Source organism: Hemitrygon akajei, chromosome 15, assembly GCF_048418815.1.
Source record: "Hemitrygon akajei chromosome 15, sHemAka1.3, whole genome shotgun sequence".
Classification (NCBI taxonomy): Eukaryota; Metazoa; Chordata; class Chondrichthyes; order Myliobatiformes; family Dasyatidae; genus Hemitrygon; species Hemitrygon akajei.
In genome coordinates, this window is record NC_133138.1 from 41745311 (window position 1) to 41772048 (window position 26738).

The window sequence follows — 26738 nt, forward strand, 5'->3', positions numbered from 1 at the left end:
ATGTCTGATTCTGATAACTAGCCTTTGTGTAGTGCTATACTGGAAGTTAAATGCTGTATTCTTCTTGGAAGTGACCACGAGAGAATATCTGAGGAAGAGCTTGAAATTGTAAATCTGGAGTGAAGTTTTAAAAGGGAACTGTGTGAAAGTGAATTCTTACTAAATTAGATTGTTATAAAAAGAGGATGTGAATTAACTGTTATCATCTCACAGAGTTGTTTAGGACAAATAGAGACAATTAATAAGTTGGATTTTTTTTTGTCCAATGGCTACCAATGCATCTTTGTCACTTTGGGCAGAAGCTTTGCCGTTTCTTCAGTTTTTTTGTCTGCTTTTCAGAAGTCTCAGTTACTAGCTCGATGCTCAACCCAGCACGGATGGAAAGCAGCAAGGATTCAAACCTGGGACTGCTCCTCTTGAAGTCTGGTACAGATGCCACTACACCACCAGCTGGCTCACCAATGCATTGAAATTTGATCTAAATCTTATAAAGGGAAACTCTTTCAGGAATAGAGAATAGTTTATGCTGTAAAATGGAAATTGATTCCATGAAACACTTGAAGGCTTCCTGAAGTATGCCTGCATATCAGTGTGTAATTGCTAGAAGCTTCCTTGCTCAGTAATTGCAGAGCAATCACCGCAGAGCTTGTCAGCTAGACTGAGGGGTTGCAACAAAGACAGAGAAAGATGTATTAATATGTAGTCATTTTGTAACTGAAAGAACTCTTTTGAAGACATTTTTATTTTTGTTTGTGATCATTTCATTTCAATGATTATTAGAGTCACATAGAAGTGGTTGATCAGACACTTAATAGCAGTATATTGTTTGTATCATCTGTGTTTTTATTAAAATGTAACATTAAATATTATTTTAAATAGTAAAACCTAACAGAATTAGCTTAAGTTTTGTAAAAGAAGGGTTAGGTTAAGTGACTTAAACTAGTTTAATGAAATTCTAAATTGAAACTAGCATCTGTCAAAGAATGCTTGGGCACATGTGAAGTTGATTGTGGACTGGAGGATGGAATTGTGCTGAATTTGAACGGCTGCCCGTGCTCGCTGAATACATAAACTTACCTGGGCTGGAATCAGGTGACTGTACTGACCTGCTTGCTGTATGTGGGATTATCTCGTGAGGCCTCAGCAGGATATCAGTAGCTGTTATTAGCTGGCACATTTGCGAACAATGCTGTTCTGACATTGAGATGCTTTTGAATCCACTTTCTAAAAATTACAACACATTCAACCTAAGAAACAATTGAAATATTAAAAAGAGTGAAAATAAATGCTTCTCCTAACCCCCTGACTGGGCATCTCTTTCCAAGTGAAACACAGAAGTACAGAACAGTAAATTACAGGAACAGGCCCTTCTGTCCATCATTTCTAGGCTAACATTCATGCCAAACTAAGCTAATTACCCCTATTCCCTGTCTGTTGAAAGGCCTAGACAGAGTAGACTTGGAGAGGATATTTCCAATATTTGGAGAGTCTAGTACTCGAGTGCATAACCTCAGAGTACAAGGATGACCCTTTAGAACAGAAATGAGAAAAGATTTCTTTAGCTAGAAGGTGGTGAATCTGTGGAATTCATTGCTACAGATGGCTGTAGAGGCTAAGTCATTGGGTATATTTAAAGTGGCGTTGATAGGTTCTTGAACAGTAAGGATGTCAAAGGTTATGGGGAGAAAGCAGGAAAATAGGGTTGAGGGGTAAAATAAATAAATCATGGTCAAATGGTGGCGCAGATTCAATGGGCCAAATGGCCTAATTCTGTTCCTGTGTCTTATGGAAACTGAATCACTCAGGAGATTGATACAGTCACAGTCTGGTTAGAACATTGAACATCTTGCTAATTGGAGATGTTTAACAATAAGCTGGGAGAAAATAGCCTTGTCTTTCTTATTTGTCTAACATGTGCTCAGACCCTGATTACTGGTGAAGTGACTGATTTCTGCAACAGCTAAAAATATTCTTGTATCACATTGGTTAAATCAGAATCAGGTTTGACGTGAATTTTTTTGTTTTGTGGCAGCAAGTGCAATACCTAAAAAAACTGTTACAATAAGAATTTAGTGGGGAGGATGTTTCCTGTGGTGGGAAAGTCTAGGACCAGAGGACACAACCTCAGAATAGAGGGGAATCCTTTAAGAATGGAGATGAGGAGGAATTTCTTTAGCCAGAGAGCAGTGAATCTGTGGAATTCTCTGCATAAGTCTTTATACATATTTAATGCAGAGGTTGATAAATTCTTGATTGGTCAGGGCATGAAGGGATACGGGGAGAAAGTAGGAGACTGGGGCTGAGAGGAAAATTGGATCAGCCATGATGAAATGGCGGAGCAAACATGAATGGCATTCTGCTCCTATATCTTATAGTTATATAAAAATAGTGCCAGTAGAGATTTTCTTCCCCCAAAGATGTTATAGCTGTGGAGTTGGATGTTTTAGGTGCGAGGTTGAGAACAGCATGAATTGTTGGTTTTTGTTGAATTGAATTAAGCAGTGAGTTCTGCTGATCTTTGCACCCCCCCCCCCCCCACACACACGGACAAAACAAAGGTCATGAAATAAAAGAGCAAACACGAGGAAATATGCAGATGCTGGAAATTCAAACAACTCACACAAAACACCAGCATTTTGTGTGAGTTGTCATGAAATAAAAGTCATTTTGGCTTCAGTTGCTTTTGCTTTTACTGTATGTATTTTTGACAGAGTCCATATTCTGTGACTGCTCCATACAATTTCAAAAAGAGCCATGTAAATTTTTTTTTCAAAATGCACTTTTTCATATCATTCAGCAACTTTATTAATTTGCACAATCACTGCATCAATAGTCATTGATTCCTTTTTAATTACGACATATAGATGCTTAAGCAAGGGTTTAATGCAGGAAATACCCCATGAAGGATGGATGTGCTCCAACCGAAAGCATTAGATTTTAAGTAAGATAAGTTTGGGCCCTTTTTTCACTTAGAATGGTAAAAGTCAGGCACAGTTATTTTTACTGGTACCTATTATGGGTTATTAAAGTGTGCTTTATATTTAACTTTTGATAGTTTATAGAACTGGGTGTTTGTCTTGAAGTTGTTAACTTTGTTTAAACTGAATCTCATTCCAGGCCTTTGGGTTTATGACACGGGTGGCGTTACAAGCAGAGAAAATGAATCACCACCCTGAGTGGTTCAATGTGTATCATAAGGTAATGTGAGTTCTCCCTCTGCAGCAATGTATAACTCGCTACTTTCTAAGCCAGTGGTACTTGTATAGGCACACCATGTTTCCTCAGCACACAGAAAACGTGCAATCATTATCTGCACATTCAATTTATAAGGTACTGCAAGCCCTTAGTAGTGTATTCTCAGACGTATAGCTATCTTGGTTAATGGGTTACAGCTAGCTGGGTCTCAGTCCTCTTGTGCAGTTCCACGTAACAGACATCAGAAGCTTAACCATTAGTAGCACTGTAAGGAATGGCTTTTTGTGAGTCCGATACTGTTTTCAGCTCAATCAGACAACTGGCAAGTTAAACTGAGACCAGACCAAATGCTGTCGTTGTTACAGCGTCACAAACTAGAATCCTCTCCCACCAGTGCTCATCCCTCAGAAATTCCTCATTCCCTGCCTCCAGCTGCCACCACAAAGATAACTTCACGCTTCTTCAGCCCTTTACTGGCTTGCACATTTGTATTTGTCCATGTGGAGCGGAGAGCCCGTTTGCAAAGGATGTTGAGAATGGCGAGGGTGGAGTGAAAAGGCAATGAAAGGGAAGTTCTTACATTGATTTAGCATCATTAAGTTCCATTCACATCTTCTTCCTGGGTCTTTTCAGCATTCTATTTTATTTTAGGTTTCCAGTTTCTGATGCTTATTTTTATTTTCCTTTCCCTAGAGAGCACATCAACCAATTTATCCAGAATTACAAACAGCGATGTGCATTGACCAGATAATCTGAAGGTATTGTGTTGTTGAGGGACACACAGTATCTCAGAAACTTGGTATAATGCCCTGCTCTCAGAGATGATGGCACGCAATTTTATATATTTAGCGTTGGTTTCTTGATTTACTCAATGGAGCAATAATCCATCAAACAGATGACAATTCCTTCACCAACCCCATGAATTGTCAAGTTGTGTCTTGTGTTCGTGTCTCCTAGAATGGCGTGTAAACTACTTGAACTCTGAGGACTCAGTTTTCCTGGCACTGATTCACTTTCACAATAGGGTTTAGTTATAGGACTATTCAACCATGGGTGATTATTGTGATATTGTAGAACTATGTTGAATTATCCTGATGATATCTATGTGTACACCTTCCGCAGAACTTTAGTTTCTTGTTATAATCTGGGTTGAATGGTTTTGAACTTGCAATAAGGAACATTGTGGGGCGTTACCCTGTGAAATAAACTGTAAATGCCACTATCTTCAGGTGGAGCAGAACTCAAGATAAAGTGATTACTACTGGACCTTGAAATGAATACTGAGAGATGCATTGATTCAGATTCACATTCAGTTTATTGTCATTTAAAAACCACAAATGCAATGCAGTTAAAAACGTTCCTCCAGAATGATATCAACAAAGCACATGACAAAATAGACTGCACTTGTGGCTATCCCTTATAATATTTTGATTATTATAGTTGTTAAATGAAAATACTTTGCATTTTATTAGCAGAGAAAGCAAAGATCAGTTTGACTTGGATCTATGCTTTCAGTATTAAATGCTGTGGTAAGATAAAACGTTATACCAATTATTATGTTTCCTTACTCAGGTTTTGAACCTTAATCAGCATTTTGAAACCATGGTGGGAGAATTAATGATCATTTGTGGTCCTGAGTGGAAAAAATACGGGCTTTAGAGTAATTTTCTTGAAGGCTCTATGATGTTAAGTAATATGATGCAAAGGAAAATTTCCAAATAAAATTGTATTGGCTAATGAAAAGAAATTGTATCTGTGCATTCACAAATATTGTTAGAAAGAGGCATCTTTCAGAACCATTTGTAACCACTTCCATGTGAGTCAGGAAAGAGTATTAAGTGACCGTTGGGAGATGCAGACAGAAACTAGGGAAGATCAAATCTGGGGTTTGAACTGTCAGGGAACGTTGGAATGAGAAAGGATGGAATGCAGCAGTAAAAGTTGTTTTGTTTTATTAATTAAAGAGCAAATTTTTCAAGAGCATTAGGAGAAATTCCTTGCTGACCTTTTTTTTACATCTGCATGAACAAGCAGCCAAGTGCTCTGCCAAAAACTGGTACCTCTGACAATATGGGAATTCATCAAATCAGCACTGAAATTAATCCAGAACATTTCTGCAAGATTTGAACTGGGATTTAATTGCACAACCTTTTGATTTGTACTGCAGATATTTATGGATGCAAATTGGAGCCAAAAAAGAAGCTTATAGTCACAAATTGGTATATTTAGAATAGGCAAACTTTTTTTATTAGAAATGTTGCTGCACATTACACTTGTTCCTTTTTTTGTAAGAAAATAGTCACATTGTAACAGCAAGTTTTTGCTTAGCTGTCTATCTATTCAGTAGGAAAATAATAAATTATGACCTTTTCTCCTAGAAATTCCCCTGTCACATTGCTTTCTTTTGGAAGAGACTCTTCCAGTCTCTACTTGTGGCAACAACCTCAGTAATGTTTCACCAACTTGTTGTTTTATCTTCTGATGTAATAATTGCATATGATGTGTGAGATTATACAAAGCGTCTGCTCTAGTACGGCAAAAACAAGAGAGTCTGGGCCAGATTCTGAAATTGATTTGTCTGTATCTTTAATTAAAGTGGAATGGTGACTCAATCTTGCTTTTCTTTCCCCCCCCCCCCTCCCTTTTCCCATCCAGGTTCAGATTACTCTTCTAACACATGACTGTGGTGGTCTCTCCAAAAAAGACATCAAACTGGCAAAGTTCATTGAACAAGCTGCTGCTTCAGTAAATTAGCTCCGAATTTTAGGTCTTTTTTTTCTGTTGTTGGAGAAAATAGATTTTGCCTAAGATGTGTTGCCTTTAAGCTCAAGGTGAACATATTAAACATTCCAATTGAGACCAATAACGGAATGTGTAATTCCCACTTTAAATCAATATTTCTTCAGGAATGCAAGGTCATGACTGCTAAAATCAGAAATACAGAGGGTTAGTAAGTTACTTAAGAACTCTGACACCTCAAATCACAAGTATTACTTTTAATAAATATGCATTTTGAATTCAGCATGCTCAAATCATGAGACTTGCACCTGGAACGCTGCAGAGGACGTAGTCAAGAGTTATAAAAATGTTAAAAGCTGGAAACATTCAGCATGTTGGTCAGTTTCTCAGGAAAGAAACAGAGTTAATGCTTCATGTCAGGGATTCTTCTTCCAATTTTACTTCTCTTTTCATAGATGCAGTCTGACCTGCTGATTGTTTCCAGCACTTTATATTCTCATTTCAGATTTCCAGCGTCTACTTTTGTTTATTTACTTATGTGTATGTACAGTACTGGGAATAATAAAGACTAAATAGAATATCCACTCATGTTGGGTGCATTTCTCTTGACATAAGTAAGATGGTATGAATTGCATGTCTGTACATTTCTTGCTTTTATCACAGTTTGGCCATGTTATCCTCGTATAATTAAAAGTTGTGTCATTCAGATTTCTTTTAGCACTTCAGACAGCATCATGGAAAGGGAGAAGATCATTTAGGCCCGGGGCTTTCTCCTCCATTCCTTTAAAACGTGGGTAATTCTTGACCCTGGTTTTGCTTTTCTGTGTGGACATGATATTGTTGGGTTCTTAGGATTCCATCTATACAATGTTAAATATATAGGCTCAATCCTACAGGGAGGGGGGATTGTAACAAAATCCAGCCCCAGTGATGAACTTTCTGCTCTTCTTCAGCCCATCTAGTTGGCTCCTTGGGACTTTGCCCAGGTTCTAGATTTTCTGCTTTGGCAAAAATTAGATAGAGCTCTTATAGATAGCGGAGTCAAGGGATATAGGGAGAGGGCAGGAACGGGGTACTGATTGTGTATGATCAGCCATGATCACAGTGAATGGCGGTGCTGGCTAGAAGAGCCAAATGGCCTACTCCTGCACCTATTGTCTATTGTCATTCTTTCAGCATCTAACCTTTCAAGACCACTCAGCCTTATTTTTCAATAAAATTGCTTCTCATTCTTCTAAGATCCAATAATTGTTGGCATAATACTCTGTGCGGAACTAAATTTCCATTGGAGTGTCTCCAATGCAAGTGTATCTGTGGGGACGGAGATGAAAATTGCACTCTGCTCTCCAGCTGTGGTCTCAACAAAGCCCTCTTTAATTGCAACGAGCCTACCTTCTGTATAACAACCATCCTGGAATAAAAGCTTAAATTCAATTTGCTTTCCTGATTACCTAATGTACCTTTCTGTTAACTGTGTTTCATGTACAAATCTTTTTGACCACAGTTTAATAACTCAGCGATTCCATATTTTGATGTATTGTGCATTTTCCATATCTTTAGTCTGTAATGCAGAGGAACTTTTATGGTTTAAACCTCCTGTTTTCACTTCACAAATGACCACTTTTATTAATATTTACAATTTGGTCTCCGTTCTGCTTGCTGTAAAATGGGAAGTGAATCGCAGTGTTGTGAAACACTGTCACCACCTGTTCTTCACACCTTTTGTGCAGCACTGTGACAGATGAAGCATTAAATCAATTTGCCCAGTAGATTAGGGGAGATTGGAATATACCATAAAACAGTGAATAGCAAGCTGATTCTGCCTCCATTTCAAAAAGCCTCCAATTTCCCGACTAACAATTTATAGATGCTACGAAATATTTTAATCGAAAAATTATTGATGAATACTTGATCTTTTGATTCTACTCTGACCAGGTAAGAAAAGATACTTCTTAAACAACATTATGACTCCAGTTCTTCTTAAAATGAAAAAAGTATTGAAAATTCTGAGCATGCATCAGTTGAAAGTACTTTGCTGCTGAGGTTTGTGCTTGCCCAGTGGTACTTGCAGAATGTAAGTGAATCAAATCTCCTTGGTGAAGGCCTGGATAATGGAAGCACCCTGAGTGACTTGTTCTGGTGATTCGTATTACAGGATAAAGTCCCACAAACTAAACTACTGCTCCACATAAAAATGGTCTTAGCTTTTCCGTTTGTCAAAATTGTTGCATTTGTTTTTTTAAATGTCCCAGCCAGAAGATTGATGCTGGAACCTGGCTGGCAATTCAGCACTTCTGCTTTTGTGATGAGTTCAAAACTCGTAAGTATTTGTTGTGGGTAAATGGTATCTGTTTGCCACTGATTTGTCTGCAGTTTCTTAGTAAGTTATGAGGCAAAGCTCTCTCTCACACACACACACACACTCTCTCTCTCTCTCTCTCTCTCTCTCTCTCCCTCTCTCTCCCTCTCCCTCTCCCTCTCCCTCTCCCTCTCCCTCTCTCTCATAGTTGTTGCCAAAAACCAACAGTGTTCAGCTGCTTTCAGGTAAGAAAGTCTCACGAAAATAGTCATTGGGACATGCACACTGATGGGCATGGCAAATGTATCGCTTGGCTGTTCCACCAGTCTTCACGTTGAAATCCAGCAGTGGGGCTCAATTATGCTGATATTCCCGAGGACTGGAATATTGGAAGTCCCGTTACATTGTCTGAGGATTATTAGCCCGGAGATTAGTAGAAAAACAGTACATTTTTACTTATTTTGATACCTTAAATTATTTGGTAAAGTATTGTTTAAAGTTTTAAACTAACTTTTATAATCATTTTAAGCAATGTAAATAATTTGTAAGTTTTTCTGAGTGTTACAAAGTTTGACAGTTTTGATGTGCTGAACTGCCTACAAAAGACCATAAGATACAGCAGCAGTATTAAGCTATTTGGCCCACTGAGTCTGTTCCACCATTTCATCATGACTGATCCAATTTTCCTCTCAGTCCCAATCTCCTGCCTTCTCTCTGTGGCCCTTCATGCCCTGACCCATCAAGAACCTATCAACCTCTGCCTTTAAAGTATACATAAAGACCTGGCCTCCAAAGTTATCTGTGGCAAAGAATTGCACAGATTCACCACTCTCTGGCAAAAGAAATTCCTCCCCATCTCCATTCACAAAGAACGCCCCTCTATTCTGAGGCTGTGTTCTCTGGTCTTAGACCACCCCACCACAGGAAACATCCTCTCCACGTCCACTCTCCCCCACCACAGGAAACATCCTCTCCACGTCCACTCTCCGCCACCAGAGGAAACATCCTCCCCACGTCCACTCTCCCCCACCACAGGAAACATCCTCCCCATGTCCACTCTCCCCCACCACAGGAAACATCCTCTCCACGTCCACTCTCCCCCACCAGAGGAAACATCCTCTCCACGTCCACTCTCCCCCACCAGAGGAAACATCCTCTCCACGTCCACTCTCCCCCACCACAGGAAACATCCTCTCCACGTCCACTCTCCCCCACCAGAGGAAACATCCTCCCCACGTCCACTCTCCCCCACCACAGGAAACATCCTCCCCACGTCCACTCTCCCCCACCACAGGAAACATCCTCTCCACGTCCACTCTCCCCCACCAGAGGAAACATCCTCTCCACGTCCACTCTCCCCCACCAGAGGAAACATCCTCTCCACGTCCACTCTCCCCCACCACAGGAAACATCCTCTCCACGTCCACTCTCCCCCACCAGAGGAAACATCCTCCCCACGTCCACTCTCCCCCACCACAGGAAACATCCTCTCCACGTCCACTCTCCCCCACCACAGGAAACATCCTCTGCACATCCGCTCTATCAAGCCTTTCACCATTTGATAGGATTCAATGACATCACCCCTCAGTCTTCTGAATTTCCATGAATACAGGCCCAGAGCCATCAAACACTCTTCATATGACACCATTCAATCCTAGAATCATTTTTCTGAACCTCCTTTGAACTGTCTCCAGTTTCAGCACATCCTTTCTAAGATATGGAGCCCCAAACTGCTCACAATACTCCAAATGAGGCCTCACCAGTGCTTTATAAAGTCTCAACATTACAACCTTGCTTTTATATGCTATTCATCTTTAAATGAATGCTAACATCGCATTTGCCTTCCTCACTGAAGACTCAACCTGAAATTTAACCTTTAGGGAATCCTGCACAAAGACTCCCAAGTCCCTTTGCATTTTAATTTTTTGTATTTTTTCTCCATTTACAAAATAGTCAACCTTTCACTTCTTCTACTGAAGTGCATGACTATACATTTCCTGACAATATTCTATTTGCCATTTCTTTGTCCATTCTCCTAATCTGTCTTAAGTCCTTCTGTAGCCTCCCTACTTCCTCAAAACTACCTGCCCCTCCACCTGTCTTCATATCGTCTGCAAACTTTGTAACAAAACCATCAATTCCATCATCCAAGTCATTGACATATAACGTAAAAACAATCTGTCCCAACAGAAATCCCTCTGGAACACCACTAGTCATCAGCAGCCTGCTAGAAAAGGCTCCCTTTCTTCCCATTCTTTGCCTCCTGCCAATCAGCCACTGCTTTATCCATGCTAGAATCTTTCCTATAATACCACGGGCTCGTAGTCTGTTAAGCAGCCTCTTGTGGCACCTCGTCAAAGGCCTTCTGAAAATCCAAGTACACAACATGAACCAATTCCCCTTTGTCTCTCCTGTTTGTTACTTCTTCAAAGAATTCCAACAGATTTGTTAGGCAGGATTTTCCCTTGAGGAAACCATGTTGACTATGGCCTATTCTATCATGTGCCTTCAAGTACCCTGAGCTCTCATCCTTAATAATCGACTCCAACATCTTTGCAACCACTGAGAACGGATTAACTGGCCTATAGTTTTCCTTTCTTCTGTCTCTATCGACGGCTGTCAGGATATTCTTGGGGTGGGTCTTGATGTGGTGTTGACGGAAGTCATCCCGCCACTGAGGTGTCACCACGCTTTGCTGCCTGGTACCTAGGGTGCAGTGAGTTTGTTCGATCAGCCCCCTGCGTCTGATCCACTTACTTGTGGGCAGGCAGGGATGAAGAGCTTCAAGTATTGGCTCATTGAGTAAGCTAAAAAGAAGGAATTTACTTGAGGGTTCTGTTGATTTAAATAGAAAGTACAAAAAAATACTCTGACTGGTTTGAAGGCTGCAGCTGATGTCCCGTGCCAGAGAAACAAAGCTGAGTATTTATTTATAAACCTTTTGGCATATTTGAAAGCTGGTCTAAATCTACTCCCATTGTTTCTCTCTAAACCAGTAATCCATACATTTTTGTTTCATTTAATTTTAGAATGTTTTGTTTGCTTGCTGCATTTTTTTCCCAGTTGACATTTAATACAAAAGAAGGTATTCATCATTAGTGACATCCTTAAAAGGCCCAGTAACCATTTTACATCGGGTTATTGAATAGCAGGAGTTTCTGTCATCTTTGTGCTCTCTGCTGTATTGTGATATTGACCTAATCCCACTGAGCTGTGGGTGGTTCATCTGAAAATTATGATGGAATTTGCTTCTGAATGTGGTAACCAAATTGAGGGAGTTATTTATGCCAGTGCTACAGATTGGACTAGACCTCCTCACATACTGCCTTTTTTGTGCAGTGGTTTAAGCAGAGTGGTTTCCACTCTGTAGGAAAAAAAATGCATTAATGAGTCAATGCTAAAAGACTGTTATTGTAAATGTCGGGGAAGTGTAGCTTAAATAAGTTGACTTCATTTAGTATACTATTACGCAGTTCTCATTAGTGTATAACGTGTTTCTCAATTTTTAAGTTAATTTTAACTCACTTTTTAAACTGGCCTATATTATTTTTTTGTGCTAATGTTTACTTAAAATTCCCATTAAATTCTCTAAATAATTGATAGGTGCTGCTTTCTTGTGGCAGCATTCCATGTAAACGAACTCACTAGTGGGGAGGGCTTTGTCTGTGACGTCCACAACTTTTTGTTCTTGGTGTGTCCACGGTGCAGCCAGTTTGAATCATCTCCACTGTGCATTGATTGGGCGGGTGGGAGGGGATAAAAATGTCAAGAAGGATCTGTAGTTATGAATGCAGCAATAAGCTCATCCTTAATGAATTCAGTTCATTGCTGAGGAAGGAGTGTAGCTTTCCTGCTGGATTTGTCTTCCTGCTGAGTTGCCTCCTCCTTTTGTGTCCTTGTGTCCTCTCTTCAAGTTCAAGATTTTTTTTGTTATTCCAGTGTAGACATGTATATTGCTAAATGAAACAATGTTCCTCTGGGACCAAGGTGCAAAACACAGCACATAAAATAATATTAACACAACAAAATTAACAGATAATTAAAAAAACTCCAAGTTACCCCAAGTGAGCTGCATTGCAATTAAGTATCTATCCATGCACCCAAGGCTGGGAGCAGTCTACATCTGTATTTGAACATAGTTTGATAAGCATCAAGTACTGTAGTATTGTGCCAAAAAGCTCTGCTAGACTGTGACCATTTCCAACAAGAGTCTACCCACCTATCATTGACTGCAGCAATTCAAGAAGGTGGCCAAACACCATTTTACTGAGGGTTATCAATGTGATGGTCTTGACAGTGAGACCCAGATAGATGAATTGGAAAAAGGTGGAGTCAATGAACTGCTGGAGAAAATTCCTAGGTATAGGATATTCCAGCATTTGGAAGCCCATGGCTTAATTAGGGAGAGCCAGTGTGGCTTTGTGCAGGGCTGTTTGTGTCTTACCAACGTGATTGAGTTTTTTGACAAGGTGATGAGAGAGATTGATGAGGTTAGGGCAGTGGATGTTGTCTATGTGGATTTTAGTAAAGCATTTGACAAAGTTCCTCATGGGAGACTAATCCACAAGGTCACTGTAAAATGCATGGACTCTGTGGTGAATTGGCTGTTTGGATTCAGAACTGGCTTGCACATAGAAGATACAGGGTAGAGGCTGAAGAAGCTTATTCGAGTTGGAGGACTGTAATTAGTGGCATTCTGCAGGGATCTGTGCTGGGACCTTTGCTGTTTGTGATATTTATAAATGACCTGGCTGACAATATAGAGTGGGTTTGTAAGATTGTGCATGATAACAAGATTGTTGGAGATGTGGATAGTGCAGAAGACTGGCAAAGAATACAGTGAGATATAGATCAGTTATAGATATGGGCTGAAAATGGCAGATAGAGTTTAACCCAGATAGATGTGTTGCATCTTGGTAAGGCAAATGCAAGGAAACAGTGCACTGTTAAATGGGAAGATCTTTAACAGTGTTGCTGAGCAGAGAGATCTTGGGATCTAAGTTTATAGCTCCTTGAAAGTGGTTATGCAGGGCAATAAGGTGGTTAAGAAGGTTAATGGAATGCTTGCTTTTATTAGTTGAGGCATTGATTCAAATGTCAGGAGGATATGTTGTAACTTTATAAACTCTGGTTAGGCCACATCTGGAGTATTGCATACAGTTCTGGTCACCCCACTGCAGGAAGGATGTTGAGGCTTTGGAGAGGGTGCAGAAGAGGTTCCCTAGGCTGTTGCCTGGGTTGGAGGGCATGTGCTATCACAGGCTGAATGAACTTGAGCTGTTTTCTCTGGAGCGCCGAAGGCTGAGGGGAGATTGGCTAGAAGCCTATAAGATTATGAGAGGCATTGACAGAGAGTATCTGTTTCCCAGGCTGAAATGTCCAATACCAGAGGGCATGCATTGGAGGTGAGAGGGGGGTAGGTTCAAGGGCAATGTGAAGGTTAATTTTTTTATTCAGACACTGATGCCTGCAATGTGCTGCCTGGTATGGTGGTACAGGCAAATACATTAGAGGCTTTTAGGAGATGTTTGAATAAGCACATGGATGTAAGGAAGATGGAGGGATATGGACATGGAGTAGGTAGGAGTGATTGGTGTTTTTGATTTGCTTTTTAGCAACATTGTGGGCCGAATGGCCTGTTCCTTGGCTGTATTGTTCTGAGCAGAACATATACACACAAACGAGAAGCCTGTGAGGGAACCAATGTGCAAGTGCAAAAATAAACAAGTAATGTTACTTAACGCTGGGAATGTAAGTTGTAGAGTCTGTGAAAGTGAGTCCATAGGTCCTTGTGGTCTCATTCTTGACATTGATTGCCACATCTGTGTTCATAATGTGTGGCTTGAGAGCCTCAGTCTAGCCCTGTAAATAGCACATCTCTCCACTTTTTCAACGTCTCTGCCCTTCTCCAAGATCTCCAATGTGTCAGAAAATGACAGACTGCTCCCATGAGGAACTGTTCTGGGTCAGACTTAACTTCAGAACAAGTAAGAGGTACTAATTCCACCTGAAATGGTGCAAGCTGGATATTGGTAATACGGGCTTCTTTTAAATGTGCTAGCAACTCTCAAAAATCGGTCTCCTACTGGGACAATATGCCAGTGAGCAGTGCAATTTTGTGTTGGTAGATGACAGCAACCACACAATTGAGCTGGCTGCGATGAAAGTAACAAGCCACATGTCACTTAAACATTGTGATCTCTATGCCTATTATGGGAGCTATTCAACTTAATCCCAGGAGACCTTATCCATTTAAAAAGGCAATTTAATATTTTTTTGGTAAATGAGATATTTCTGATGTCATTTCTTGTTGAATGCAAATGCTTTGCATTTAGTATATCTTTTCACTGTACCCCACTATGCTGCATAACTCTGTACTAATTTATTTATTCATTTGTAATTGTCAGATAGCTTCTCAGCTATCATTAAACAGTTATCCCTTTCCTGTGTGCTAAGTGTATTTGATAGATAAAAGTCCAAATTACTTTTAATACATGTGGGGATGAAGTATTTTAAGAATTGGAATGAGCCGTGCATCATAGTTTTAATTGCTTTGCCTTTTCCTTTGCATTGGATTTTTACCATTTTTATTCTTCCTCCAGTTCTATTAAACCATCTGCCCTAACAGGTAGTCATATCCATTGGTTAATTGGATCTCATCACGACCTAGCAGAACGTATTCATTACCACCTCGGTTTGGCAGTATGACTCAGTGAAGCAGAGCTCCTCAATCTTGATGGTATTTGTGAATTACTTTCTCCAATCCAGTTTGAAAATGGATGAATACAACTTGATATCAAATGGTAGCAACCTGAAATATTAACAGTTTCTCTCTCCTCTGTTAGCACTCAGCCCACTGATAATTCCAGCAGTTTCTGTTTTTATTATTGATGATGTCTAGTATTTTTATTGTAATATAATTAACAATTGTATAAATAACAATTGTAATATAATTATAGAAACGTTTTGAATTTAAGTCTGCTGTAGATATTTAATAGAGTTTGCTTGTGGAATTTTACTGCTGCTAGTGGTCTCATTGCTAATTTCCTGTCCACCTCATGTTCAGATCCACTTAGTGGCCAATCCCATTCAGTCTGCTGAAGCTTGACTATGTGATTTCTTCTTAAGAACCTTTATTTTAGGATTTTTTTTTGATTCGGAGCAAGAAGGCTGTGAGTGGAATGGCTAAGGATTTCAGGAGTGAAGGCAGTTTTACTACTCGGGGTAAAAGAGAGGCAAGACTGCGCAGGCGCGTGACGTCAGCCAGTAGAGCGGGAGAAGTTTAAAAAGAAGACCGCCATATCCAGCAGGCAGTGGAGGGAGAGGGTAGCAGAGCGATAGGGCTTTGGCGGTAACAAGGTGAGGTAGATTTACCTGTGCTAATTGCGGAAAGGAAGTATGTGTGTGAGGCCGATTTTCTGTGCTCAGTTTCAGATGTGGGAAATCCTGGAGTCTCCCAGCCTCCCGGATGGCCATATTTGCACCCGGTTTGTCGAGCTGCAGCTCCTAAGGGACCGCGTTAGAAAACTGGAGTTGCAGTTCGATGACCTTCGGCTGGTCAGGGAGAGCAAGGAAGTGATAGAAAGGAGTTATAGGCAGGTAGTCACACCAGGGACATGGGAGACAGACAGACAAGTGGGTAACAGTCAGGAGAGGGAAGGGGAAGAGTCAGGTACTACAGAGTACCCCTGTGATTGTACTCCTTGACAATATGTACTCCTGTTTGAGTACTGTTGGGGGGGTGACAACCTACCTGGGGGAAGCAACAGTGGCTGTGCCTGTGGCACACACTCTGGCCCTGTGGTTCAGAAGGGTAGGGAAAGGAAGAGGATGGCAGCAGTGATAGGGGACTCTATGTTAGGGGGTCAGACAGACGATTCTATGGATGCAGAAAAGAAACTCGGATGGTAATTTGCCTCCCAGGTGCCAGGGTCCGAGATGTTTCAGATCATGTCCAAGATATCCTGCAGTGGGAGGGAGAACAGCCAAAGGTCGTGGTACATATTGGTACTAATGACATAGGTAGGAAAGGGAAGAGGTCCTGAAAAAAGACTACAGGGAGTTAGTAAGGAAGTTGAGAAGCAGGACCGCAAAGGTAGTGATCTCGGGATTACTGCCTGTGCCACGTGACAGTGAGTATAGGAATAAAATGAGGTGGAGGATAAATGTGAGGCTGAGGGATTGGAGCAGGGTGTAGGGATTCAGATTTCTGGATCATTGGGACCTCTTTTGGGGCAGGTGCGACCTGTGCAAAAAGGACGGGTTGCAATTGAATCCCAGGGGACCAACATCAATTTCTCCAAGTTCAGGTAATTTCCCCCCCACCTTCTTTTTCAATTCCCCACTGTGACGTCATGCCTCTTCACCTACCTATCACCTTGTAGGTTGTCGCAAGTAAAACTGTGAGAGGTGTTTTATGTTTAAGAAAAATGGGAACAACTCACTTATTGTCCTTCCAACACAGAACTTCACATAATACTTCATCACGTTAGACCGGTCTCTTACAGTGAACCCCAACTCAGTGCTGGTGGATGTAAATTATGTATGTTTCCACCAATTACTTTACACATCCCCCCAGAATTGTGAGCCTGTTTGGAGCTTGGATGAGCCACCTGGGTGGAGGAACAACAAGTGCCTCTGGCTCATCCCAGAGGCATGTTGACACAGTCGTGGCCATGTGATAGCAGGGACGTGGTAGTGGAGTCCTCTAAATCTTGGTGGGCCAGTTTAAGCTGATCTACTAAAACACGTTTGGGTTTACCCCTCTTATTGATGATAAAAGTTGTTTCTCTGCATTCCAAAACATGGAACGGGCCATTGGAAGGGTGCCTAAGGGGATGTTGGTGTGCATCATGGTGGGCGAAAATAAACGAGGTGGAACCCAAGAGTGCTGTATGCCATGATGGGAGGTAAGAATAGGTACAAAGGAATAGAATTTGCTGAGGAGGGTGGAACGCTATTGAGAGGCCAACCAGGCGGTTATGGCATCAGGAATAAAATCACCTAGCACTCTTAACAGCTGCCCTTATACTAACTCAGCTGCAGGTGACTGCAAGTTCTCTTTGGAGCAGTTCTGAGCCCCATGGGGAGACGATCATACTAACACTCATCAGGCAGAGAAGCACTCAGAGCAGACTTTAAGGGACGGTGAAACCACTCACATACGCCATTGGACTGCGGGTGATATGCCGTGGGGTGAAGTAGCCTAACGCCAAGGTTCTGTGCCATCGCAGCCCAGAGATCTGATATGGAATGGGACCACGGTCAGAGGAAATATCAGACGGGGTGCCAAACTGAGCAACCCAGGTGCTGATGAATGTCCAAGCCACGTCTGTGCTGGAGGGGTGACCTCTGGCCACCTGGTGGCACAGTCCACTATGGTAAGGCAGTGAGTGAAACCACAGGAGGGGAAAGAGGACCAACAAGGTCCACATTGACACAGTCAAACTGTTGCTCAGGGACCTCAAAAGGTGCCAATGGTGCCTGAACATGACGGTTAATTTTTGCTTGCTGGCACTCCACACAGGTTGCCATCCAATCATGCTCATCCTTTCTAATGCTGAGCCACACAACCTTTAGCGCAGCCAGTCTGTGTGAGGCCTTCCGGCCCAGATGCAACAGGCCACGTAAGGAGTCAAAAACAGTCCGTCTCCAGTTTGCGGGCACCATGGGGTGAGGGCAACCAGTTGAGACATTGCACAGGAGAGAAACCCCTGCTTCTCCGAACTCAATGCCAGTCAACCACAGGCCTGTGACCGCTGTTCAATAGGCCTGGACCTTTGGGTCAGTGGCTCGGTGGACTGCCATACTGGCATAGTCAACCCCTATTTGAGAGGCAATCAGCCATGGCATTATTTTTTCCGCTTGGTGTGTTGTATATCCATAGTGAACGTGGATATATAGGCCAGGTGGTGTTGCTGCTGTGGAGACCAAGGGTCTGATGTTTTGGTCATCACGTGCACGAGGGGTTTGTGGTCAATAAACTCTGTGAAATGGCAACCGTCTGGAAGAAAACAAACATGGCGGACAGCTAGATACAGACTGAGAAGCTCATTGTCAATGCGCTGCACTTTCTTTAATGGAGACGGAGCTGCGGCTGAAGGAGGCGAGTGGCCGCCTCACGCTTCCGACAAACTTCTTGTGCACAGCGCCCACAACGTAGTCTGAAGCATCAGTAGCAACAGCTATGGGTGCATTTGGGAGCAGGTGCGCAGTAGGAGCATGTTGAAAAGAGCTTGTTTGGTATCATCAGATGCTCTGGTCACGTCTGTGGACTAGTCAAACACATGATTAGGGCTCCAATCACAAACAGGAGACAATCTGCAGATGCCGGAAATGCAAACAACACACACAAAAATGCTGGAGGGACTCAGCAGGCCAGGCAGCATCTATGGAAAAGAGTACAGCCAACGTTTCGGGCCGTCCTGCTGAAGAGTCTCACCCTGAAACCTCCACTGTACTCTTTTCCATAGATGCTGCCTGGCCTGCTGAGTCCCTCCAGCATTTTTGTGTGTGTTACGTGTGATGCACCATCAATAACTCTCAGAGATAGGAGGCGAACAATAGGCTTTTATTAGCAGCAAGAGACCACCACACAACATCCTGGAGACTGAGGGAGGAGCAGTGCCTCCAATCGCCTTTATACAGGGGTCTGTGGGAGGAGCCACAGGAGCAGTCAGCAGAGGGCCGTGTCCAGACAGGTATATGTAGTTTACCACAATGTGATTAGGGGTGTTGCCTGTAAGCATACTATACAGGGAGAGAACAAGTTCAGCAGCTTGCGGAATGAAGTGGTGATAGAAATTCACTGCATCTAAAAGCTCCTGTATTTTTTTCAGTAATGTGGGGCAGTGAGAAACCCATAGTAGCGGCTACTTTTGATGGGAGGGGTTTCACACCATTTGCAGAGATGCAATGACTGAGGAAGTCAATGGTTGACAACCCAAACTGGCATTTAGCAGGGTTGATAATCAACCTGTGTTGGTTTAAGTGGAAGGAAAATGTGCAGAGATGAGATATATGTTCAGATTTGGATGCACTGGTGACAAGTATGTCATCCAGGTAAACAAAAAGAAAGTGCAAGCCTTTTAATACAGAGTCCATCAGCTGCTGGACAGTCTGTGCTGCATTTTTCAGGCCAAACGGCATGTTCAGAAGCTCAAAAAGGCCAAGTGGGGTTATCACAGCCGATTTTGGGAATGACACCTGATAGTAGTCCCTAGTTAAGTGGACTTTGAAAAAAATGAATTTTATGGCTAAACCTACCAAGAAGTCTTGGATGTGTGGGACTGGGTAATGATTGGGGGTGGTGACCTCATTAAGGCATCAGTAATTACCACATGGACAGCAACCATATGCAAGCTGGAAGCCCAGGGGCTATTCGACTGGCATGCAATGCCCAGTCTTCCTACGTTGGCAAATTCATCTTTCTCGGTTAAAGGCCTTTCTGGGTCCAGACTACACACACTCGGGCATGGACTGGCAGGCCAGTTGTGGAAATGTGGTGCTCGACCCCATGTTTTGTAACTATAGTGGAGACTGTGGGCTTGGTGAGGTTTGGGAATTCGCCCAGCAGTCGAGTAAACTCACATGCAGTGGTGCATGCACTTGCCAACGTCACTGTGAAGTGTTTACCGGGGGAACAGATCCTGACATCCACAAGCCAGCAGCTCTTAAAATTGGCCAACAGTCCGTGGACACGCAGGAAATCTGCGCCGAGCAGAGGTCTAGACACTTAAGCCAGGACAAAGTCCCATGTGTAACGTCACCCACTGAAGCAGAGCGTCACCCATTGTGTCCCGTATGTCTGAATCCCGCTGCCGTTGGCGGCCTCCAGCGAGCTTTCATCGTTCTTTGTCTTCTCTTCAATAGGCGATGCTGGCAGCAGACTCACTTGAGCACTCGTGTCACACGAGAAGCATCGCCCCGAAAGGGTGTCCAGAATGAACTGTAGACGACCCTGGCAACTGGAACCCATAGTGTTCACGGTCTTCTCATGTCCCGGTGCGCTAGCACTGTCAAAACTGCAAAGCGAAGAATTAATTATATTGTAACTATTGCCTGTGTATCCTTTCATGTTTAGTATAAATTTGTAAGTTTGTAATCCCAATATATATTGATAATAATAATAAAAAGATTGGAAAAAAAAGAAAGAAAAAAACTGCAAAGCGGCCGGCACTTCCCAGCGTTTGTACCAAAGAGAATGTGGTTAAAGACACAGGCCTGGTGTTGTCTGCTTTGCAGCCACGGGTGTTCTTGTGCTGGGGTTATCAGTGATCGGTATTTATCGTGTTCTAGTAGGCTCAACACTCTCGGTGCTGTGGAGTTGCTGAGCGACACTACCTCATTGAAATATTTGCTGTTGTCGGCGGTGATTTCTCACTGCACGAATTGGGCATTGGCTTGTACAAGCCAAGCAACAGCATTTTACTCCCAAAACTCTGGCAGTTTCAAAGCGACTGCATTGGACGACATATTCAATAACTCTGGAATTGTCTGAGAGCATCAGGGTTACCAATGTAGGTTTTTGCAAATAAAACTGTGTGAAGCATTTTATGTTTAAGAAAAACCATAACAACTCATTTATTGTATTGAACACAAAAAGCACAGTAACAGAATTTTTTTTTCATTTTTAGAATCCTTTTATTGGTACATAATCTTCTACAGCTATAAAATGATACAAAACTTCAACAATGTATACAATATGTATACAATTAATAAAGCTGAAGAAAAAAAGTTGATCGTAATATATTAAAATGAAAAAAGTTACATAAAAGGAAAAAAAGGAAAAAAAAAGAACCCCATCTAACTAAGAAAAAACCCCCATTAACTACAAAAAAAAGGGGAAAAAAGCCATTAGGAATCAACCCCCGGAGCAATACATCTTACCATCATCTATATATATAAAGAAAAAGAAACATCAACTGACAATTCATATTTATATAGAATATGATTGGAAGGAAACCATATAAAATAATTCAAATTAAATGATAATATTTGGCAAAAGAGCCCTATCTTCTCTCAAAATCGAACCGGGGATCAAAAGTTCTACTTCTAATTTTTTCCAAACTGAGACATAACACTACTTGAGAAAACCATTCAATTAGTGTAGGGACAGAGGTATCTTTCCATTTTAATAAAATAGCCCTTCTTGCCAATAATGTAACAAATGCAATTACATGTTGATCTGAAGATGAAATACCCTGAATATGATGCGGAACTATTCCAAATAGAACAGTCAATCTATTAGGTTGTAAATTGATTTTCAGAGCTTTAGAAATTGTAGAAAATAAAGATTTCCAAAATGATTTTAATGAAGAACATGACCAGAACATATGTGTCAAAGTAGCTACTTCAGTTTTACACATATCATAATAGTTGTCTATACTACAAAATATTTTAGATAGTCTCTCCTTTGTTAAATAATAACAGTGAACAATTTTAAACTGAATTAAACAGTGATTAGCACATATAGAAGAAGAATTTACGTTTTTCAAAACTCGCAGCCAATCTTCATTAATGAAGGTCATATTAAGTTCTCTCTCCCAATCTTGTTTAATCTTTAGTGAGAGGTTCTCTTTTTGTAACAAAATAAATTATAAATTCTGCTAATGGTACCTCTGTTACAAATGTGCCACAACTCTGAGGGGCCGAAGGGTACAAAGTAGCCCCCTCCTTTTCGAGAATCGCAAGATCGCTATTAATTCGGGTCTGGGACCCAGGAAATGAGAGAGAGACGTCCAGAATACACAGGTTTGGAATGTGTCCTGGCCCCCAGAAAGGCAGAACCATTGATAACGACTATTGTCTCTTGGAGACGGAATTGTGTATTGAGTACTGTACTATTCATTGAAGCCCTCGGAATGACCAGAGTGGGCTGGTTGAGGGATTGCATCACCCCCAACCTGATTGACATCTGAGACCCCGTGAGTAAGGATAAAAGAGGGTCTGGGGAACAACCCCTTCAGACGCACCAGGAGAAACGCTAGAAATCCCGTGACAGCGTTTAATAGTGACAGCCGGTGGAGGGCTCGCATGTGTCCTTTCCTGTTGCCTGGGATTGGGGCCTTACCATGGAAGAACAGCTTAGCTAAAGAAGAGGCCACCAACGAAATTTTGAAGGATCGACATCATAAAAAGGAAAAGCTGGCAAGTTTCTAAAATCTCTCTCTCTCTCCAACAGTTGAAAACCCAGCGGTCCCCAAAGGCTGAAGCCTGTATGAACTGCATGAACTGAGTGACTTTTATATTTCCATTGGACAATACATTATCCCCTAGACAACGATAGAGCTATTTCTTATTGATTATTATTATACCCGCGCTTTTAGATTTAGTATTGACGACTTATATTATCTGTATGTTTGCATTGATATTATTTTTGTGTATTTTTACTAATAAATACTGTTAAAGATAGTACCATCAGACTTCAACTGCTAATGGTACCTCTCACTAAAGGATTCAACTTCAAAATGGTATCCAACAAATCAGATTCTTGCAAATATGGAAACTTAGATAAATATTGTTGTAAAAGATGTCTAACCTGAAGATACTGCAGAAAATGTGTATGAGTGAGAGAATATTTGTTAATTTACTCTTCAAATGTCATCAATCGACCATCACAAAATAAATCTGTAAAAGAATGGATCCCTTTATTTCTCCATAGGAGTAAAATGGGATCAGTTATTGAAGGTTTAAATAATAAGTTTCGATATAAAAAACTATACAACTTAAGTTGTTTAAAATTTAAAAAATTATGAAACTGAAACCAAATCTGTATGGACTGTTTAATAACAGGGTAAAGATTTAAATTTGGAATTTTAGAGAGCTGTAAAGGTAATGGAGCTCCTAATATTGAAGTTAAAAATGAAATTGTTTAACAGCTTTTAATTCCAAATCAACCCATAGTGGTTTTTGGCTCTTGTCAAGCCAATATAGCCAAAAACATAATTGTCTGATATTAACAGCCCAATAATACAGTCTTAAATTAGGAAGTGCAAGTCCACCATCTTTTTTAGATTTTTGTAAATGATACTTATTAATCTTGGTCTCTTATTGTTCCAAATAAAGGAAGAAATAAGAGAGTCAATTTGATCAAAAAATATTTTAGTTAAAAAGATAGGTATATTTTGGAAAATATATAAAAATCTAGGTAAAATCATCATTTTCACAGCATGGATATGACCTATTAAAGAGAGAGTAAGTGGATACTATCTAGAAAATAGTTGTTTCATGGAGGTCATTGAAGGAACTATATTAGCTTTATAAAGATCTTTATTTTTTTAGTAATTATAATACCTAAATATTTAAAAGTATTAACAATTCTAAAAGGAATATCATTATATATAAAAACAGGGGCATTTAATGGAAACAATTCACTTTTATTCAAGTTAAGTTTATATCCTGAAAATTTACCAAAATCTTTTAGTGTTTCCAAAAGATTAGGAATTGATTCCTCAGGATTTGAAATAAATCCCAAAAGATTATCTGCATAAAGAGGAATCTTATGTATGGGTCCATTCATAGACACCATGAATATTTTTAGCTTCATGTAGTGTTATGGCTAAAGGCTCCAATGCAAGATTAAATAATAAAGGGCTTAATGGACATTCCTGTCTAATACCATGAGAAAGTGAAAAAAAGGTCCTGAAATTATTAGTAATAACCGTGACAATAGGATTCTTATAAATCATTTGAATCCACCTCTTGAAATTATTACCAAATCCAAATTTTTCCAATACGTTAAACAAATATGGCCACTCAACTCTATCAAATGCCTTTTCTGTGTCAAGAGAGATAACACATTGAGGTTGCTTAGATAATGGTGAATATATAATGTTCATCAATCTCCGAACATTAGAGAAAGAGTAAGGGCCTTTAATAAAGCCCGTTTGATCCATAGAGATGATTTTAGTTAAAATATTTTCCAAGTGGTTAGCCATTATCTTAGAGAGAATTTTTGCATCCACATTTAATAGCGAAATAGGTCTATATGATGAACATTCAGTAGGGTCTTTATCTTTCTTAAGGATTAAGGAAATAGATGCTTCATAAAAAGGTAAGTTACCCTTCTCAAAGGATTCATGAAATATTTCCAAAAGATATGGAGAAAGTAATCTTTCAAATTTTTTGTAAAATCCTACCGAATAACCATCAAGTCCAGGAGCTTTACCTGATTGCATTAATAAAACAGCTTTTTATTAATGACTTTTAATGAAATTTAGGACTCCGCCTTCCGTTCACGGACATGTAAGACATAGTTTCTTTCTGTCCGCCTTTAATCTCTCTCTTTTCAGACTTAAACTTTGAAATTTCAACATTATTCAGTTGGATTTGTAGAGCAACAGTTATAATTATGGCTACTCTAAGAAGCACCAAAAGGAACCCAGACCCAGGCAACGGAAAGCCTAAAAAAGCTGACAAGTTCTCGGAGGAACCCCCTTGGGTGAAAAGATTAGGGTCTCAAATCAGCAGTATCAGTACTGGAATAACTCAACTAGAAGAAAAATTTGAAGAAAAAATTGACTCTCTGAGCCTCGATCTTAAAGAAGTTAGTGAAATGCAGCTGATCTTTCTTCTCATTTGGAAAAGGCTCAACATTGAATCGTCGATCTGGAAGCTCGGTCACATCGGAATAATATTCAAATTTTTGGATTAAAAGAGAAATCAGAATCTGCCGACACACTGGATTATTTTGCTAAAATGTTTCAGTCTTTATTTCTGGAGGTTTGTTCACAACCTCTGGATATTGAAATGGCTCAGAGAACTGGTGCTTTAAAACTTTTGGATTGAGGTAAAAGCAGGCATATTGTTGTGCGTTTTCTCCGTTTTAGAGACAAAGACCGTATTATTGAGCTTGCAAGAAAACAAAGGTTGTTTCAATTTCAAGGTTCAGAGATTCACTTTTTTGAGGATTTCCCACGCGAAATTGTTAAGAAGCGTGCTGGATTTGCCTCGGCCATGAGATTAGCTTACCAAAAAAAGCTTTTTCCATCACTTCGATATCCAGCTAAATTAAGGCTTTTTGCCAAAAATCTGGGGCTCGTATTTTTGATGACCCAGCTGAAACATTGCATTTTATTAACTCTTTGCCTGACGAGTCTGAGCCTGAAGTTTGATTGTCTTGCGGCGTAAAGAGTGATGAAATTGGAAGATCTGATGGTTATAGAAAGTCTTTACCTTAAAATGTATTTTTATCTCTGAAAAAGACTGGTTTGGATGGTTTTAACCTCAGAAGACGTAGCGGGAGAACTGTTGAAAGACTGTAGATAATTTTGAACCATCTAGAATTTTTTCTCTGCAGCATTTAAATGAACTAATTGGTTTCTTTGTTCCATATGCTTTTGTAAAGATCTTTTAAGTAATTATTTGGATTTACTTATGTTTTAAAGATAGATTGGATAATTTAAAGATGGCGATTGTTTTTCTTTTGTGCAAATATTTCAAGAATTGTTTTGGATGTGTTTTTCTTCCCTTATCTAATATTATGAAGCTTACTTTCAAAATTGAAGTTCATTTTGTTTTACAAAAAAAAACCAGTTCCTTCCAATTTAATTATATTGAGATATATGTCAACTGTAACGAGTTTTATGCTCGATAGAGGGAGACAGAGATTACTTTTTATATTTTTTTTATTCAGGTAGGTGGAGTTTATATTTGCTTTCTATGCTTTTCTTGGTGCTTGTGTCGATCGATATTGACTTATTTCCGGGCTTTGTAGTTTGGGCGTTTCTTTTTCTTCTTTTTTTAATCTCCATTATGGAATCCCGGAGCATACGCAAATTATTATTATTGTTGTTCATCTCCGCCATTTTCGACTACTTTATCCTGACATGCGTCTAACTACTCTTTTTAGATACAAAGTCTCATGACGATATCTAAACAGTTAAATGTTTTAAGTTAAAATGTCCTTGGTTCGAATAATCCTATTAAGCGTAAGAGAACATTTAAAATTATTAACTGATTCCAACCTAATATAATCTTTGCTCAAGAGACACATACCAGGTTATGTGATAAAAATCAATTTTTTAAATCTTGGAAGGATACTCAGTTTCATGCAAACTCTCAGAGTAAAATTAGAGGTGTTTCTATTTTTATTGATTTCAATATCCCTTTTAATCAGGAGGATATTATAGTCAATATTAATGGCAGATTTTTGATTGTTAAAGGAATAATTTATAATAGGAGAATGGTTTTGGTTAATATTTATGGACCAAATGTTGATCATCCCTCATTTTTTAAAGCTGTCTTTGCTCTATTACCTGATTTAAATGAATATATGTTATTAATGGGTGGTGATTTTAATACTTGCTTAAATCCTTTAATGGATAAGTTATCATCCAAACATTAACTCCCTAATCATTCTGCATCACTTATTAATTCCCTTTTAATTGATTATGGTTTAATTGAAATTTGGAGGCATATGCATCCTAGTGATAGAGAATACTCTTTTTTCTCAGATGTTCATAATAAATATTCGAGAATCGCCCATTTTATAGTCAACCTTCGA

General features: G+C 40.1%; 1 protein-coding gene and 1 long non-coding RNA gene across 3 annotated transcripts in view; both read left to right on the plus strand.

Annotated features, from left to right (window-relative positions):
* Positions 1 to 6516, plus strand: part of LOC140739282 (pterin-4-alpha-carbinolamine dehydratase 2-like) — a 42788-nt gene extending 36272 nt beyond the window's left edge. For both annotated transcript variants that reach the window (XM_073067435.1, XM_073067434.1), the window contains 2 exons: positions 3118 to 3198; positions 5851 to 6516. In XM_073067435.1, the coding sequence (XP_072923536.1) occupies positions 3118 to 3198; positions 5851 to 5949 (180 nt within the window). In that variant the 3' untranslated portion in view covers positions 5950 to 6516. The remainder of the gene's footprint in view (positions 1 to 3117; positions 3199 to 5850) is intronic.
* A 1231-nt stretch (positions 6517 to 7747) lies between these two features.
* Positions 7748 to 15117, plus strand: LOC140739285 (uncharacterized). The gene is made up of 3 exons (XR_012101593.1): positions 7748 to 7869; positions 8442 to 8478; positions 14836 to 15117. It is a non-coding gene; the product is annotated as an uncharacterized lncRNA (long non-coding RNA).
* Positions 15118 to 26738: the final 11621 nt, after the last annotated feature.